This window comes from Melanerpes formicivorus, unplaced genomic scaffold (genome assembly GCF_026170545.1).
Source record: "Melanerpes formicivorus ecotype bairdi unplaced genomic scaffold, bMelFor1.0.p_v2 SCAF_80, whole genome shotgun sequence".
Classification (NCBI taxonomy): domain Eukaryota; kingdom Metazoa; phylum Chordata; class Aves; order Piciformes; family Picidae; genus Melanerpes; species Melanerpes formicivorus.
In genome coordinates, this window is record NW_027142432.1 from 2,427,457 (window position 1) to 2,442,648 (window position 15,192).

Below are 15,192 nucleotides of genomic sequence, written 5' to 3' on the forward strand. Positions count from 1 at the left end.
TGCCCAGCAGCAATCAGCAGCACACCTCAGGCACTGTCCATTCTCACTCCACAGGAGGTTGCTTTGCAGTACCCAGAGGGCTGCTCACTGCAGGTGCTCTGCAGCTCCACTCTGTTCCAGCACAGTCTGGATCACTCCATGCCCAGTCCAAATGCTGCAAATGCTGGGGCTGTGTTTCCACCTCTGGGGCAGTCTGAATCCAGTGACTCCTTCCGTGCCTCCAAGTGAAAGCAAACTGTGGCTTGCATCCCAGTACTCAGCTTCCAACACATCCAGGTGTGGGGATCCTCCTGTCACAATAGAAACACAGATGGGTTCCACCCCTCGTGGTTTGATGGTGTCAGAGCACTCTGGGCACCTGTATCTACTAAAGCTTTATCCTCTCATGGCTTCAACTTGCCAGGCCATTGGTTCTGTACAGTCCAACAAACCAATTTGTCTCTCCCCTCCATCTGGTTGGAGGCAGAGCCCCTCTAATTCTGCCTTGGGTCCCTTGCATCTCGTGAAGATGCTTTGGGAGTCCCTTCAGGAGGACCAGAAGCAGTTTCAGCTCCCCTATCCCTCCCTGTCCCACTGCCATCCCAGCAGAGCAACCAACACCCAAAAAATCCCAGAACCCAGAAGCAGCAACTGGACCAGGGAGCCTCCCATGTTGCAACCTGAACTTCAAGCCCCACAATCCTTTGCTCCAGCCAGCACTTTAATTTCTGAGGCTGGCATGGCTGCTGCATGGTCTGGATAACAGCAGCAGAGTCAACTCAACCCATGACAATCAGGAGCCCTCCAAGCAAAATGGAAAGAGCCTCTCAGCTTCTGTGAACAACTTACACTGCTTTGAAGGCAGCTGGACTTGCCACATGGATGCATTAGCTGAGAGCCCAGAAGAGCCCAAGGGGGCAGTGGAAGGTGACTTCAGAAGGATCCTTGAAGATGAAGCTCAGACAGACTTCATGATTTGTAGCTGGAACCTTGGTATTTCCTACTGGGATCTCCTTTGAATTCAGAGCCCTGTGACAATTCACAGGGCCACTGGTGACAGGATGTTAGGGGTTGGGAGGGACCTCTGGAGATCTCTGAGTCCCCCTGCCAGAACAGGACCATTGAATCCATTGCAGGTCTCACAGGAACACATCCAGACAGGACTGGCAAGTCTCCAGAGAAGGAGACTCCACAACCTCTCTGGGCAGCCTCTTCCTGGGCTCTGTCACCCATACAGTAAAGTTCTTCCTGCTGTTGAAGTGGAACTTCCTGTGCTGCAGTTTCCATCTTTTGCTCCTTGTCCTATCCCGGGTCACAAGTGAGCAGAGGCTGTCCCTGCCTCTTGCTTCCCCAGCCCTCAGATATTGATAGACATTGATCAGATGCCCTCCTAATCTTCTCTCCAGACCAAACAGCCCCAGGCTTCTCAGCTCTCCTCATCAGGCAGTGCTGCAGTCCCTTCAGCATCCTCACAGCCTCTGCAGCAGATCCCTGTCCCTCTTGAACTGGGGAGCCCAGAGCTGGATGCAATATTCCAGGTGGGGCCTCACCAGGGCAGAGTAGAGGGGGAGGAGAACCTCCCTGGATCTGCTGGCCACACTCTTCCAAATGCACCCCAGCATCCCATTGGCCTTCTTGGCCACCAGGGCACATTGCTGTCCCATGCAGAACTTGCTGCCCACCAGACCTCCCAGGTCCTCCATGGGGCTGCTCTCTAACTATTTTTCCCTTGAGTGCTGTAGGGTTTACACTGCTCTGGACATTGCATGGTGCAGAGGGGAGCACCAACTGCCCTGAGAACCCTCAGGAAGGGCTGGAGGGGGGAGGGCATTCACTGGAATTCCAATACCTGATAATACCTCTTGGACACACTGAGAATCACAGAATTGTCAGGGTTGGAAGGGACCTCAAGGATCATCCAGCTCCAACCACCTGTGCCAAGGGCAGGGACACCTCACACCAGAGCAGGTTGCTCACAGCAATATCCAGCCTGGCCTTCAAAGCCTCCAGGGATGAGACTTCCACCACCTCCCTGGGCAACCTGTGCCAGTGTCTCTCCACCCTCATGGGGAAGAATTTCTTCCTAACATCCAATCTGAATCTCCCCACTTCTAGTTTTGCTCCATTCTCCCCAGTCCTATCCCTATCCAACACCTTAAAAATTCCATCCCCAGCCTTCTTGTAGCCTCCTTCAGATACTGGAAGGCCACAAGAAGGACTCCTTGGAACCTTCTCTTCTCCAGACTGAACAGACCCAACTCTCTCAGTCTGTCCTCATAGCAGAGCAGCTCCAGCCCTCTGCTCACCCTGGTGGCCCTTCTCTGGAGACCTTCCTGCACCTCCAGATCCTTCTTTTAACAGATGCTCCAGAACTGGACACAGAGCTCCAGGTGTGGTCTCATCAGGATGGAGCAGGGGCTGAGAATCACCTACCAGACCCTGCTGGCCACATTTCTCTTGATGCCGCCCAGGATACAATTGGCTCTCTGGGCTACAAGAGCACACTGGTGGCTCCTGTTGAGCTTGTGGATGAACACTTCCCTTAAGGATAATCCAGAATTAGAAGCACAGGATGGGGATGGAAGAGGCTCCTGATCCAAAAAAGAGACATTCCAAATGTGTCCAGAGATGCAACCTAACTGATTAGCAAACATTGACTGCCTGAAGTCAAGGCACCTCTGTGGGAAAAACACTCAGGCTGTGCATCCATCCAGGTTGTCACCATCCCATAATGAGGAACAAACACACAGTGTGGGCAGCACCAGGAGGAAAGGGAAAGTATTGGAGATGTGGCAGTAAAGGCAGGAAAAGATTACCCCTCAGCTGGTCAGGAATCTGTGCCCCTGGGGCAGTGCTCCCAAATACAACTGTGGCTGATCAGTGAGAGGCTCCAAGTTGGGTCCAAGGAGATGTGAAATGGCACAAATGAAACAATGCTGGAAAGGAAAGGGCCTCTGCTTGGCACAGATTGGCCTGAGGGTTTCTGCCTTGCTCAGGAGAAAGTGAAGCAGAATTGGCCATGGTGAAGATCTCTGCTCTCCCAGGCCTCTGGAATAGGACTGCAGGTGCAGGATCAGCTTCCCAGGGAGGAGGGAAACAGGTTGCAGAAATAGCTGCTCAGGAGGGAATGGCTCCAGGCATGGTCTTTGCCTCAGAAGGAGGAGTGGGCACAGCACTGAACACAAGCTGTTGTGTTTCCATGGATCAGAGAGGAAGGACATCCATAGACATGGGTGAGAGATGGGAACAAAGCAGGATTGTGCAGGAAGGAGGAGCCAGCACAAGTTCTGCACCATGAGGGTGGTGGAACACTGGAACAGGTTGTCCAGGGAGGGGATTGGGGTCCTATCCATGGAGATATTGAAGGTGAGGCTTGACAGGGCTCTGGGCAACCTGATCTAGTTGAGGATGTCCCTGGGAAGGTTGCCCAAGATAACCTTTGGAGGTCCCTTCCAGCCCAGCCCATTCTGTGATCAGTGAGATATGGGAACCAAGCAGATTCTGCATGAAGTGCAAAAGGAAGACACCACCTGGGGCTTCTCAGAGCTCTGGGCCTGGCTATGGTTGTGGATTCCTGCCTTGGGCTTCAGTCTCAAGAAGTTGGTTGGAGCAATAACCCTGAGCTTGTTCCCCTTTGTTTGCATGGCTGTTATAGTGCAGGGCATGTGTGAGTGCTGGTCTGCTTTAGGGTGCAAAACAGGGGACAGCAAGGACCTCTCTGGGAAGAGCTGGGGCAAATGTCACCTTCAAGAGCAGGCCCTAAGCCTCTGTCTTCTCCTAAGCACCCATTTCAAGGACCAGGCCTAAGGCCTGTCTGCAGTTCATAGAGCAATACTGAGCAAGACTTTCCTGAGGTTCTTTTCCTTTCTTTCTGTTGCTTTTGGGAGACCCTTGAGTTTCTCATTCCATCAGCTGGGCAGGAGATGTTCTCCTCACCTTTCACTACATGTTTTGGAATCTCTTGGGTTTTTCACCAGGCATTGGTTTGGTCACCAGCTGTGTTCAGACTTTTCCCTTCACCTTCTAATCACAAAAACACAGAATCAACCAGGTTGGAAAAGACTTCAGTGATCATGAAGTCCAACCTACCCCCCAAAACCCCCTGACATCTAAACCATGGCTCCAAGTGCCACATCCAAATTTGTTTTGAACACCTCCAGGGACAATGACTCCACCACCTACCTGGGCAGCACATTCCAGTGGCCAGTTCCTCTTTCTGGGAAGAACTTTCTCCTCACCTTGCACCTAAACTTCCCCTGGTGCAGAAAAGTTTTAAATATTAATAACAACCATAACAGGACTAAGGAGTCCTGTTCCCACTACAGATGGTGCCCACTCCCAGGAAAGCTGCACCACTGGAAGCCCTCCAAACACTCATCTGTGTCTCCTCCCAGTACAACCTGTATCCCCTTTCCCACACCTTGACAGGCTGGGCACAATCCCAGTACAAACTGCCTGTTCTTTGGAGCTGGAAGTTCTGGTGTTTCCCAGCCCCAGCCAGAAAGGCATCACAGCATCTGTCAGGAGCTGTTCCAAATGCCCTGGGATGGAGCAAACCCTGCACATAGGGAAGAAGGCCAACTACATCTGGCCCACCCAGGCACAGGAGTTGTCCTCCCCGTGGACTCAGCACTGCTGTGGCCACATCTGGATGCTTGGTGTCCGGCTTTGGGAATGTCCAGACTGAAGGAATGGAGAGGAACTGCAGAGGAGATCTTTCAGGATGGGGGTTGACATCTCTGTGGGAACGCTGAGGGATCTGGGCTGCTTCAGCCTGCTGAATGGAGGCTCAGGGCACTGCCATAGCAGTGTACACATGGCTGAAGGGTGGTTTCAGAGAGGATGGAGCTCTCCTGGGGAGTGGGGAGAGACCAAAACCTCCACAAAGAGCATCTTGGAAGATTCAGAGTGGAGATGAGGCCAAAGAAATATCCCTCCAAGGGCAGAGCTGCTATGCATGAGGCCATCCAGAGGTGTCAGGAAAAGGCAGGGAGAGCACAGACAGCTTGGGGATGGAAATGGCAGGGAGAGAGATAGGTGGGAAAGAAAGATTGGTGTCAGCAGCCTGAAGGGAAAGGGCTGTGGGCATGGGACAGTGGAGGAGAGGCTGCAGTAGGGATGGCCAAGGGCTCTGGCAAGGATGAGAGGCCCAACAGGACCAAGGTCTTTGTCCCCTTGGCTCTGGCAGTTGCTTCTGCCACTAAGGCCTGTGAGGAGAAACTTTGCTTTGAGGCTTTGAGGCTCTTCTGTTCCAAGGGCAGTGGTCAGGGCTTGGCCTTTCTGCTTCCTAGACCAAAGGCAAGTTTTTCTCCCCTGTACTTTACCTTTGTCTCCCTGCAATCCTGGCCTCTAACAAGCTGCTCTAACGAGTCCCTGGGGAGCCTTTGGCAGTAACAAGCCTCAGTGAGGCCAATCAGTGCTTCAAGGTACTTTGGAGTTTGCTTCTGACTTGGACTTCTTGAGAGGCTTCTTGGCAGTACCTTGGCAGATTCTCCTGGCAGTAGCTAAGGATGATGTAATCAGCCCTAAATACTCCATGGGGCTCATTAAATACTGCTGAACCTCTAATTATTGCCAAAGTTTCTGCAGCTAATTGGAGAGGTTTTTATTGCACAAAGCATCTGATAAAAACTATTTTTAAAGGTACATTTCATTCCTTTTCAGCAGGAGTTGTCTCTTTGAAATCAAACCACAGCAAAACCTGAAAAGGTCCTACCTTGGCCACTGCTCAACCTCACTCCCCACTGCCCCCAGTAGAGCCCAGAGCCACAAGTGAGGGACAGGATCTGCTTTGCCAGGGGCTGGGGGTCAGGGCTTGGCCCTTTGGATCAATGAAACCCCTCCAGCTTTCCTCAGGAGCAGAGCCACCTTTAGATGCTTGTCCTGACCTGTCAGCACTGCCTCAGTCCTCTGCTCTCACCACAACCTGGTGATGCTTTGGTGCCTCCAGTGATGCTTCCCTTGCATCCACTGTCTCCTTCTGTCCTAACCAGACCCTGGGGACCCTTTCCCAGTATGCTTCACTGGGACCCATTAAGAGTAGAAGAAACTTCAGAGTTTGACTCTTACTTTGACTTCTGCAGAGGTTTCATCAGCTTATTCTCAATCCCTGAGGTTTACAGGGCACCAAAAGCTACCAGAGGAGGTATTAAAAGTCCTTGGGCTGGACTTCTGCTGCCCTATTGGGCTGGACTTCTTGGCTACAGGGAGCTGCTGGCAAGCAAGCAGAGCTGCAGGAGACAGCTCTGTCCAGGAGCTTCTCCTCTTCACAGCACAGCAGGGCTGAGGACACTGCCAGAGGATCTCAGGGAGATGAGGAAGGCAGAGAGAGCTTCAAGCTTTCCAGGACTGGGAGGGTGACTGAGAACTCACTGGAGGAGAAGTCACTGCAGTCACTGACACAGTGAGGCTGTGGGTGCAGGACACTGCAGCTGTAGCTCCTGGATGCATCTCCATCTCGGCAGCTGATGCTCAGCTGAAGGCTCCTGGAGTGTGCACACAGAAGGAGGACCAAAGCCCTTCAGTTCCATCCTGTGAGCAGCAGTGAGCAGAGCTGGGGAAGGAGAAGGCTTCACCCCCAGCCCCTCTGCCTTCCTTTCTTCCCTTCACTGTCTCTGCAGCACTGCAGGCCTGGTCCCTGTTTCTTCATTTCTCCATGGGTGTGGTGGTTTTAGGCTATGCCTTTAAAATTTAGTTACAGATTTTGAGCAGAAAAGTAGAAACAAAATAAATAGATCACTCTTGGGTGTGAAAAGGAAAAGAAAAGATTATTCTAAACAAATTCATTGGATAAATATCTGGAATCAGAGGAGCTGTACCATAACAACTCTCTCTCTTCTCTTCTGATCTCAGCTCTTTTGCTTCGCTCTGGATAGATCACCTGCTTTGGCTGGCCTTGGCTAAGTCTAACCCACTGCTTTTTTTCTCTCTCCACTCCTGCTTTCTCTCTTGGAAAAGGAGGGTAGAGGGTTGAGGCAGAGGAACAGCTTCTGACCCCAGTCTCTGACCAAGGGGGTTTGTGTTGTTAACTAATTGTAAATACCTGTCTGATATTGTCACTCCTGTATGTCCTGTACCTGTTCATTGCATTCCATTGTAGAGTGTAGCTCTTGCTTGTCAATACAGCTTCATTTGCTTCTAACTGAGCTGCTCTAGAAAAGCTAATGATGGGAGGGAAAGTTCAACCCACCACCATGGGACTCTTGTTCCCTAGGATTGGGCTGTTGGTCACTTTCTGCTCTGACACCAGAGGAATCTTCATGACAATTCTGGGTCCCTGCTGTATTTGAAGCTGTGATGAACTCTGCCATGTGTTGGTAGTGATGGGACTGAGCTGATCCATTCCTCATGCAGCTCAGGGACAGGGCTTACAATGAGCCTCAGAGAAGTGTACCCTAACTTGTCACTGCCTTTCCCTCCTTGGACAGGTCTCCATGGCCACAGGCAGCAGATGGCCAACAGCAGCTCCATCACCCACTTCCTCCTCCTGCCATTCCCAGGCACAAGGCAGCTGCAGCTCCTGCACTTCTGCCTCTTCCTGGCCATCTACCTGGCTGCCCTGCTGGGCAATGGCCTCATCATCACCACCATAGCCTGGGACCACCACCTCCACACCCCCATGTACTTCTTCCTCCTCAACCTTGCCCTTCTTGACCTGGGTGCCATCTCCACCACTGTGCCAAAATCCATGTCCAATTCCCTGAGGGACACCAGGAACATCTCCTATGCAGGATGTGTTCTCCAGGTCTTTGTCTTTGCGTTTTTCATTTCAGCAGAGTATTTTCTCCTCACCACCATGTCCTACGATCGCTACGTTGCCATCTGCAGACCCCTGCACTATGAGACCCTCCTGGGCAGCAGAGTTTGTCTCCACCTGGCAGCAGCTGCCTGGGGCTGTGGCTTCCTCACTGCTCTGCTGCACACAGCCAATACATTTTCCCTGCCCTTCTGCCAGGGCAATGCTCTGGATCAGTTCTTCTGTGAAATCCCCCAGATCCTCAAGCTCTCCTGCTCCACATCCTACCTCAGGGAACTTTGGCTTCTTGTGGCCAGTGTCTGTTTATTCTTTGTTTGTTTTGTGTTCATTGTGGTGTCCTATGTGCAGATCTTCAGGGCAGTGCTGAGGATCCCCTCTCAGCAGGGACGCCACAAAGCCTTTGCCACCTGCCTCCCTCACCTGGCTGTGGTCTCCCTGGTTACAAGCACTGCCATATTTGCCTACCTGAAGCCTCCCTCCATCTCCTCCCCATCCCTGGACCTGGTGGTGTCAGTTCTGTACTCAGTGGTGCCTCCAGCAGTGAACCCTCTCATCTACAGCCTGAGGAACCAGGAGCTCAAGGCTGCCCTGTGCAAATTGATCCCTGGATGCTTTCAGAAGCAATAAACTCTTTGTCTTCTCCTGCAGAGTAGTTCTGATGTCACTCAGTGCAGGCCCAGCCTGGCTGCTCGAGTTCTGGCTGCTGCTGGTGCTGTTCCCCTTGTAAGAATGTTGTTCCCACACAAATGTCTTTCTTCAGACCATTTCTGGTTCAGTGTTGTCCTGTCTGCTGTGACCCAGAGGCTGCAGACATGAGGAGCTGTGCTCCCTGAGTCTGCTCAACACAATAAAGGACCCTGCAGGGAGTTGCTTCTCTCAGTTCTCTCCTCCAAGGCTTTTCTACAGCTGCAGGGCAGTGCCTGTGTGCAGAGGTGGAGGGGCAGAGTCCCAGCACAGCAGCAGTGCCAGGAAGCCCCAGAGCTTGGGCTGTCCTCAGCTGCTCTTTCTTCCCTTCCATCCTCTACTGCTGAGCCTCTGTGCTGGGGCAAGGCCTGAGTGCTCTGGCAGCTTGGGCACTGTGCTGCTGTGTGGCAGTGCTGGGACTGCAGGCAGGGTCAGGCCAGGGCTGCTTCTGGGAGAGATCTGTGCTCCTGAACAGCACTGCCATCAGAACAGGAGGTCTCCCCATACCTTCATTCCCTATCCCACTCCTATTACCGACTGCACCTACTCAGAGTCAATCCTGGATATCCTGACCCCCTTCCCGTATAGACTCAGTCCAAATATTTTTCCTTTAACCCCTCCCAGTACAGATGTGGTCTCATCCCAGTAAATGCTATCTCATCTAGTCTTCTTCCTCTACAGTCTGGGTCCCATCCCAGCACACAATGTCCCCCCGGCTCCCTTCCCAGTACTGAATAAATCCATCCCAGTACAAACTGCACACCCTCATGCCCTCCCAGTACCATCTGAGCCATGTCCCAGTCCAAACAGAATCCTTTTAATCCTTCCAAATACACATTAGGCATTGTCTCAATGGAATCTCCATCCTCTGATCCCCTCCCAGTACATCGTGGACCCCTCACTCTCTAACTAGTCCCCACCACCCCTACTCCTCCCAAGAACCCCGTCCCCTGCTCTAACCCACTGGAGCTGGGCTCATCCCTCAACTCACCCCTCCCACCTCAGCCTCTCCCACACCTACTCCGGACCCTGACTTTGCAATCATTGTTCACCCTGGTCCAGACCCTTACCCTTGGCATTGAGGCCTTACCCTTTACCCCAGCCCTCAACAGATCCCCAGCCCAAGCTGTGCAACTGAGCTGGTCCTCACCGGGGCCCTGCCCAGCACCCTCAGCAGGACACCAAAGCCTCTCCTCAGCCTTGGCCTGAGCCACAGATTGGAAGGACAGATCTGAGCCCTCAGCCCCAATATTGACACCTCAGCCCCAGTCCTCCATCCTCTGCTCTGTCTCCTCACCTGCATCACCTCCCACTCTTGAGGGATTCTGCTTGGCCCCTGGCACAGGGCAGGGGCTGGGAGCTCTCAGAGCAGCCTCATGAGCAGGAGGTGGTCTGTGGCTGAGCAGCTCACAAACACCAGGAGCAGATGGATGACAATACCGTGGGCAGCTCAGCTGTGCCTCAGGATCTCCTGCACAGCAGCAGCCACAAGGCTGGGAAGGGGCTGGGAGGTCACTGCTGGCTCAGCAGCTGATAGGGCAGCAGCAGGAAGAGGGGAGGAAAGGGACTGGGAGGTCACTTCTTGCTGCAGCAGCTGAGAGGGCAGCCCCTGGCTCCTGGCTGGCCTCTGTGCTTTTGGCCTCCCAGCTGCCAGAGACCCCAGCAGGCCAGCAGAAGGCATGTGTTGGGCAAGGGACTTGTGTGACTCCCTGTTCCTGAGCACCTGGTTGCCCCTGCAGGAAGAGCCTTGGAGCTGGGTTGTCACCTCCCTGCCACCTGAGTGACTGAGGGGACAGCAGCAGGGACAGGACTTGGCTTTGGCTGCTGGAGAAGCTGCAAGGCAGCAGCAGGGACCTGCCCTGGAAGGCCTTGCAGAGGGTTCTGGTGCCTGTTCAGCTGCCAGGCCATAAGCAGGCTGAGACCTTGGGCCAGCATTGGGACATTAGGGATGGCTGAGAAGCTCCTAGGGCAGGAGGAGCCACATGGCCATGAGGTGAGTGTGAGGTCACTGCAAACTCCAATCCCTTTGTGTCATTGGCCAGCGGTAGGTCGAGGGTTAGGCTGGGGACTGTGCCATCCCTTGTGCCTGCCAAGCTGAGAGGCAGCAGCAGGGAGGTGCCTTGGCTGTTGCTTTGGAGCTGGAAGTTCTGTTCTGTGCCCAGGCAGAAAGGCCTCTGGCAGGGACCATTGCCAATGGCCTGGGCTGAAGCAGAGCCCGAGCAGAGTGAAGAAGGCCAAGTGCAGCTGGGCTGTGGTAGGAGTGTGGCCACGTGGACACAGAGGTTGTCCTGCCCTGCACTCAGCACTGCTGTGACCACATCTGCAATATTGGTGTCTGGCTGTGGAGTTCCTTAGTCTGGAGGAATGGAGAGATACTGCAGAACCTCCCTAGGAGATCTGCCTGGATGGAGTTTGGAGTCTCTATCTAGAACCTGAAGCTGCTGAGCTTCTTTAGCCTGGTGAAGTGAAGGCTCAGGGGTGATGTGCACCTGCTTGAAGGGGGGTGTCAGGTGATGGAGCTTTTCTTGGTTGTGGACACAGAAGGAAGCCTTCAGAAAGTGCAACTTAAAGGTTCAGAGTGGAGGCCAGGACAAAGAAATGTCACTCAAAGTGTAGAGCTGTGGTGCAAGTGGTGACCTAGAAGGAGTCTGGAGATCCTTTGTGTGTCAAGGAACAGGCAGCAAGAGTGGAGAGGCCTGAGTGAAGTTGTGGAAATGTCAGGGAGAGAGCTGGATGGGGAAGCCAGATGGATGTCAACAGCCTGAAGGGAAAAAGCTGCAGGCATGGGACAGTGTAGCACAGCCTGCAGGAGGGATGGCCAAGGGCTCTGGCAGGGCTGAAAGTCTCAACAGGGACAAGGTCTTGATCCTCTTCCTTCTGGCAGCAGCTTCTGCCACCATGGCTGCTGAGAGGAAGTTTTAGTTGGAGGCTCTCAGGATCTGCGTTTCCATGGCTGAGGGTCAGAGCTTGGCCTCCCTGTTTCATAAACCAAGGCCAGGGTTTGTTCAGCTGCACTTTGCCTTTGTCTGCCTTCAATCATAGCCTCCATTGAGCTTCTCTGACAACCCCTGGGAGGCTTTGTTGCTAATGGCCCTCAGTGAGGCCAATTAATATTTGTAGGAATTATTGTTATGCTTCTGACTTCTTGAGCAGATTCCTTCAGTCTCCTCTCAGTGTGTGAGGCTGAGGCAATGATCCCCAAGTGCCCTGAGAGCTATTTGTGTCTCTGTAGTTTTCTTCAGGATTTCAAAGTGCTCCTCACAAAGCTCCTTTATTATTTATTTCATATCAAAGGTAGAATATTCTGTTAGCTTTCAGTTCAGAGCAGAGATGATAATTCACCAAGTGACACTGACCCAGGCTGTCTCAGCAGGACATCTGCACTTGCAGGGAAATCTGTCCTTCAGGTCTGACATTGAATGGACAACTTTGTTCCTCACCCTCCCCAGCCTCCCCATTGCTGTCCCTGCCCAATCCCAATCCCATCCAAGGCTTCACAGGTATTGAAGCCTCTGGGTTTTGCCAATATCATGGGCACAATGCCAGTGGACACTAGCTTCACTAGTACAGGTTGGGCTATCTGTATCTGTGGTAGGGATTCACTCCTCTGACCATCAGATCCATGGGCAGCAGCCATCACTAGTTCCATGGGACTAAATGTTTGAATTCTGGGGCTTCCATATATTCCTCATCAGCTGCTGACAGTAAAAACTGCTTCTGCCAACTGTGAGTCCCAGCTGTGCCTTGAGCTATCAGCATGTCTTGTAATGAGACCATTGGTCTGTTCAGCTACACCATTAGCCTGAGGATAATATGGGGTAGGGAACACTCCTTTAATTCATTCTCCTTGCACCCAATCTTGCACTGTGCTCACTGTGAAGTGTGATCCATTGGCACTTTGGACACACTCAGGCACAGGTAGAATGCTGAACCATTTCTCCAGAGCTTCAATCCTTTGAGCTCCTGTGGCAGTACTGAGAGCTGTGGCCATGGTTCATCCTGAAACCACTTCTGCTCCTACCAGGATATAAATTTTCCCAGGAGAGGTCTTCAAAGGGCCAACATAATCACTTTGCCAGGGGCTCCTAATAGTCGTCTTGTGTCTGATCTGTTTTGCAGAGGCTTGGTTTGAGTAGTTGGCCTTAAGCCTTACCCAACATTGTGGACAAGTTGTAAGAATTCTTTCAAATGTTTTAACCTGACCACCCTCGAGGCTGACACTCAGAATAGAGGTTGGCCTTCCCTGGGTGGCCTCTTCTGATGTGCAGCCACTCAGCCAATCCTGCTCAATCTCCCCCTTCATTGTTCACCACAGGAATTCTTGCTGTGTGATCTGTCCGCTGGTTCCATTTTGCAGCAGCTCTTCCCTTCTGGGCATGGCCTTTGACCCATCCTACCTTTGAGGCTCTTGACTGACCTATTTCTCAGAATCATTGCCAGTCTCCAGCTCTCCAGATTGATTAGATTCCCCCTGACACATCCATTCAGTGGCACCCTTGTAGGCTGCACAGGAGTCAGTGTGAGTAGCAGTGGCACCATTCTCTGCTGCCAGCATGAGTGCAGAGCAATGCTTCTACCTGTGCACCACCTTCCTCTGTCACAGTCTTCCCAGTATCAACCTCCAGCACTGCAGCTTTCTGTTGCCATTTGCATCCCATGCAGTGGGAGGAGTCAGCTGTGAACCACACTCCTCCTGCATTTGAGTCTGTGGTCAGCTCAGCTGCTGCCTTAGTTGCAGACAGAGATGAGTAAGTATTCAGAGTTAATTATCTGCAGATTCCTGCAGTGGCTTGAGTAATAAAATATAGATCTGTACGCACTTACTCATACCATGCCATTAGTGGCCTGTGCTTCTGTGTCAGGCAACGGTGTGTTCTGAAAGGCTGCAGTGCATGGAAGGAAGAAGGTACTTCAAAACACACCATTATTGCCTGCCATCACTGAAAGCTCAGGTCTTCAAAGATACAAAATCACAGAATTGTTTCAGCTGGAAAACAACCTCTGCTGTACCTTCAGGCCTCTGGCAGGAGGCCTGTCTGCATCAGGACACTGCTGTGTGCCCCAGCCCTGCGCACTCACACTGTAGCTGTTCCCTGCTGTTTGCATTCCTGGGACACTTTCATGGGCCTGCTCGTGAGAGAAAATTTGGGTGAAGCCCTAAGCCTTCAGACTCTGCCCTGAGCAGATCATCTGTCTTTGTGGAACTGCTCTTGGGGGCCAGCTCAGAGTAGTTCCTATGGCTTGTCCCTGCCTGTGCTCACAGGACTGGCATGCAGCAGAACAATGAGCAAGCTGCCACAGCACTCAGGGCTTGCACTGACCCAGGAGAGGCTGGAAGTGGAAAGAGAACAGCCCTGGAAGTCCAGGTGCTGTTGTTCCCTGGGAGTGCTGCTCTGCTGGGACTCTTTCCTTCCCCAAATCTGCACAGGACCTGGATCTGAAGCTCTGGAGAATTCCTGGAAGAAAGATCTCAGAAAGGAAAATGTTAATGAAATGTTCTTTATTTTCTTAACCAAAGAAAGAGCAGAGGCCCTGCTGCACAAACTCTTGGTCAGCACAGCAGAGAATGTGTGAGAAAAGGGATGTCAGTTTGATAAAGAGTAATCCAGCACCACCACCAAGTGCAGAAGCCAGGCTGGGCCTGCACTGGGTGACATCAGAACTGCTCTGCAGAAGAGTTTATTGCTTCTGAAAGCATCCAGTGATCAGTTTGCTCAGGGCAGCCTTCAGCTCTTGGTTCCTCAGGCTGTAGATGAGAGGGTTCACTGCTGGAGGCAACACTGAGTACAGAACTGACACCACCAGGTTCAGGGATGGGAAAGTGTGGGAGGAGGGATTCAAATAGGCAATGGATCCACTGCTGAGAAACAGGGAGACCACAGCCAGGTGAGGGAGGCAGGTGGCAAAGGCTTTGTGGCATCCCTGCTGAGAGGGGATCCTCAGCACTGCCCTGAAGATCTGCACATAGGACACCACAATGAACACAAAACAGACAAAGAATAAACAGACACTGGCCACAAGAAGCCAAAGTTCCCTGAGGTAGGATGTGGAGCAGGAGAGCTTGAGGATCTGGGGAATTTCACAGAAGAACTGCTCCACAGCATTTCCCTGGCAGAGGGGCAGGGAAAATGTATTGGCTGTGTGCAGCACAGAATAGACAGCCCCACAGACCCAGACAGCTGCTGCCATGTGGAGACAAACTCTGCTGCCCAGGAGGGCTTCATAGTGCAGGGGTCTGCAGATGGCAACATAGCGATCGTAGGACATGGTGGTGAGGAGAAAATACTCTGCTGAAATGAAAAAGGCAAAGAGAAAGACCTGAGCAGCACACCCTGCATAGGAGATGTCCCTGGTGTCCCTCAGGGAATTGGCCATGGATTTTGGCACAGTGGTAGAGATGGATCCCAGGTCAAGGAGGGCAAGGTTAAGTAGGAAGAAGTACATGGGGGTGTGGAGGTGGTGGTCCCAGGCTATGGTGGTGATGATGAGGCCATTGCCCAGCAGGGCAGCCAGGTAGATGGCCAGGAAGAGGCAGAAGTGCAGGAGCTGCAACTGCCTTGTGCCTGGGAATGGCAGGAGGAGGAAGTGGGTGATGGAGCTGCTGTTGGCCATCTGCTGCCTGTGGCCATGGAGACCTGTCCAAGGAGGGAAAGGCAGTGACAAGTTAGGACACAATTCTCTCAGTCTCATAGTAACCTCCCTCCCTGAGCTGCATGAGGAATGGATCAGCTCAGTCCCATCACTACCAACCCATGGCAGAGTTCATCACAGCT

At 52.5% G+C, this 15,192-nt stretch overlaps 2 protein-coding genes across 2 annotated transcripts; one reads left to right on the forward strand and one right to left on the reverse strand.

Moving 5' to 3' along the window:
- Positions 1-7,597: 7,597 nt before the first annotated feature.
- Positions 7,598-8,362, forward strand: LOC137454444 (olfactory receptor 14J1-like; the record flags this gene model as incomplete). Its single annotated transcript, XM_068164483.1, has 1 exon — positions 7,598-8,362. A coding segment is annotated over one exon (765 nt), but the record flags the coding sequence as incomplete, so codon positions are not given.
- A 2,408-nt stretch (positions 8,363-10,770) lies between these two features.
- Positions 10,771-14,932, reverse strand: LOC137454445 (olfactory receptor 14A16-like; the record flags this gene model as incomplete). The annotated part of the gene is made up of 2 exons (XM_068164484.1): positions 10,771-10,968; positions 14,141-14,932. Coding segments are annotated over 2 exons (990 nt in total), but the record flags the coding sequence as incomplete, so codon positions are not given.
- Between the last annotated feature and the right edge of the window lie 260 nt (positions 14,933-15,192).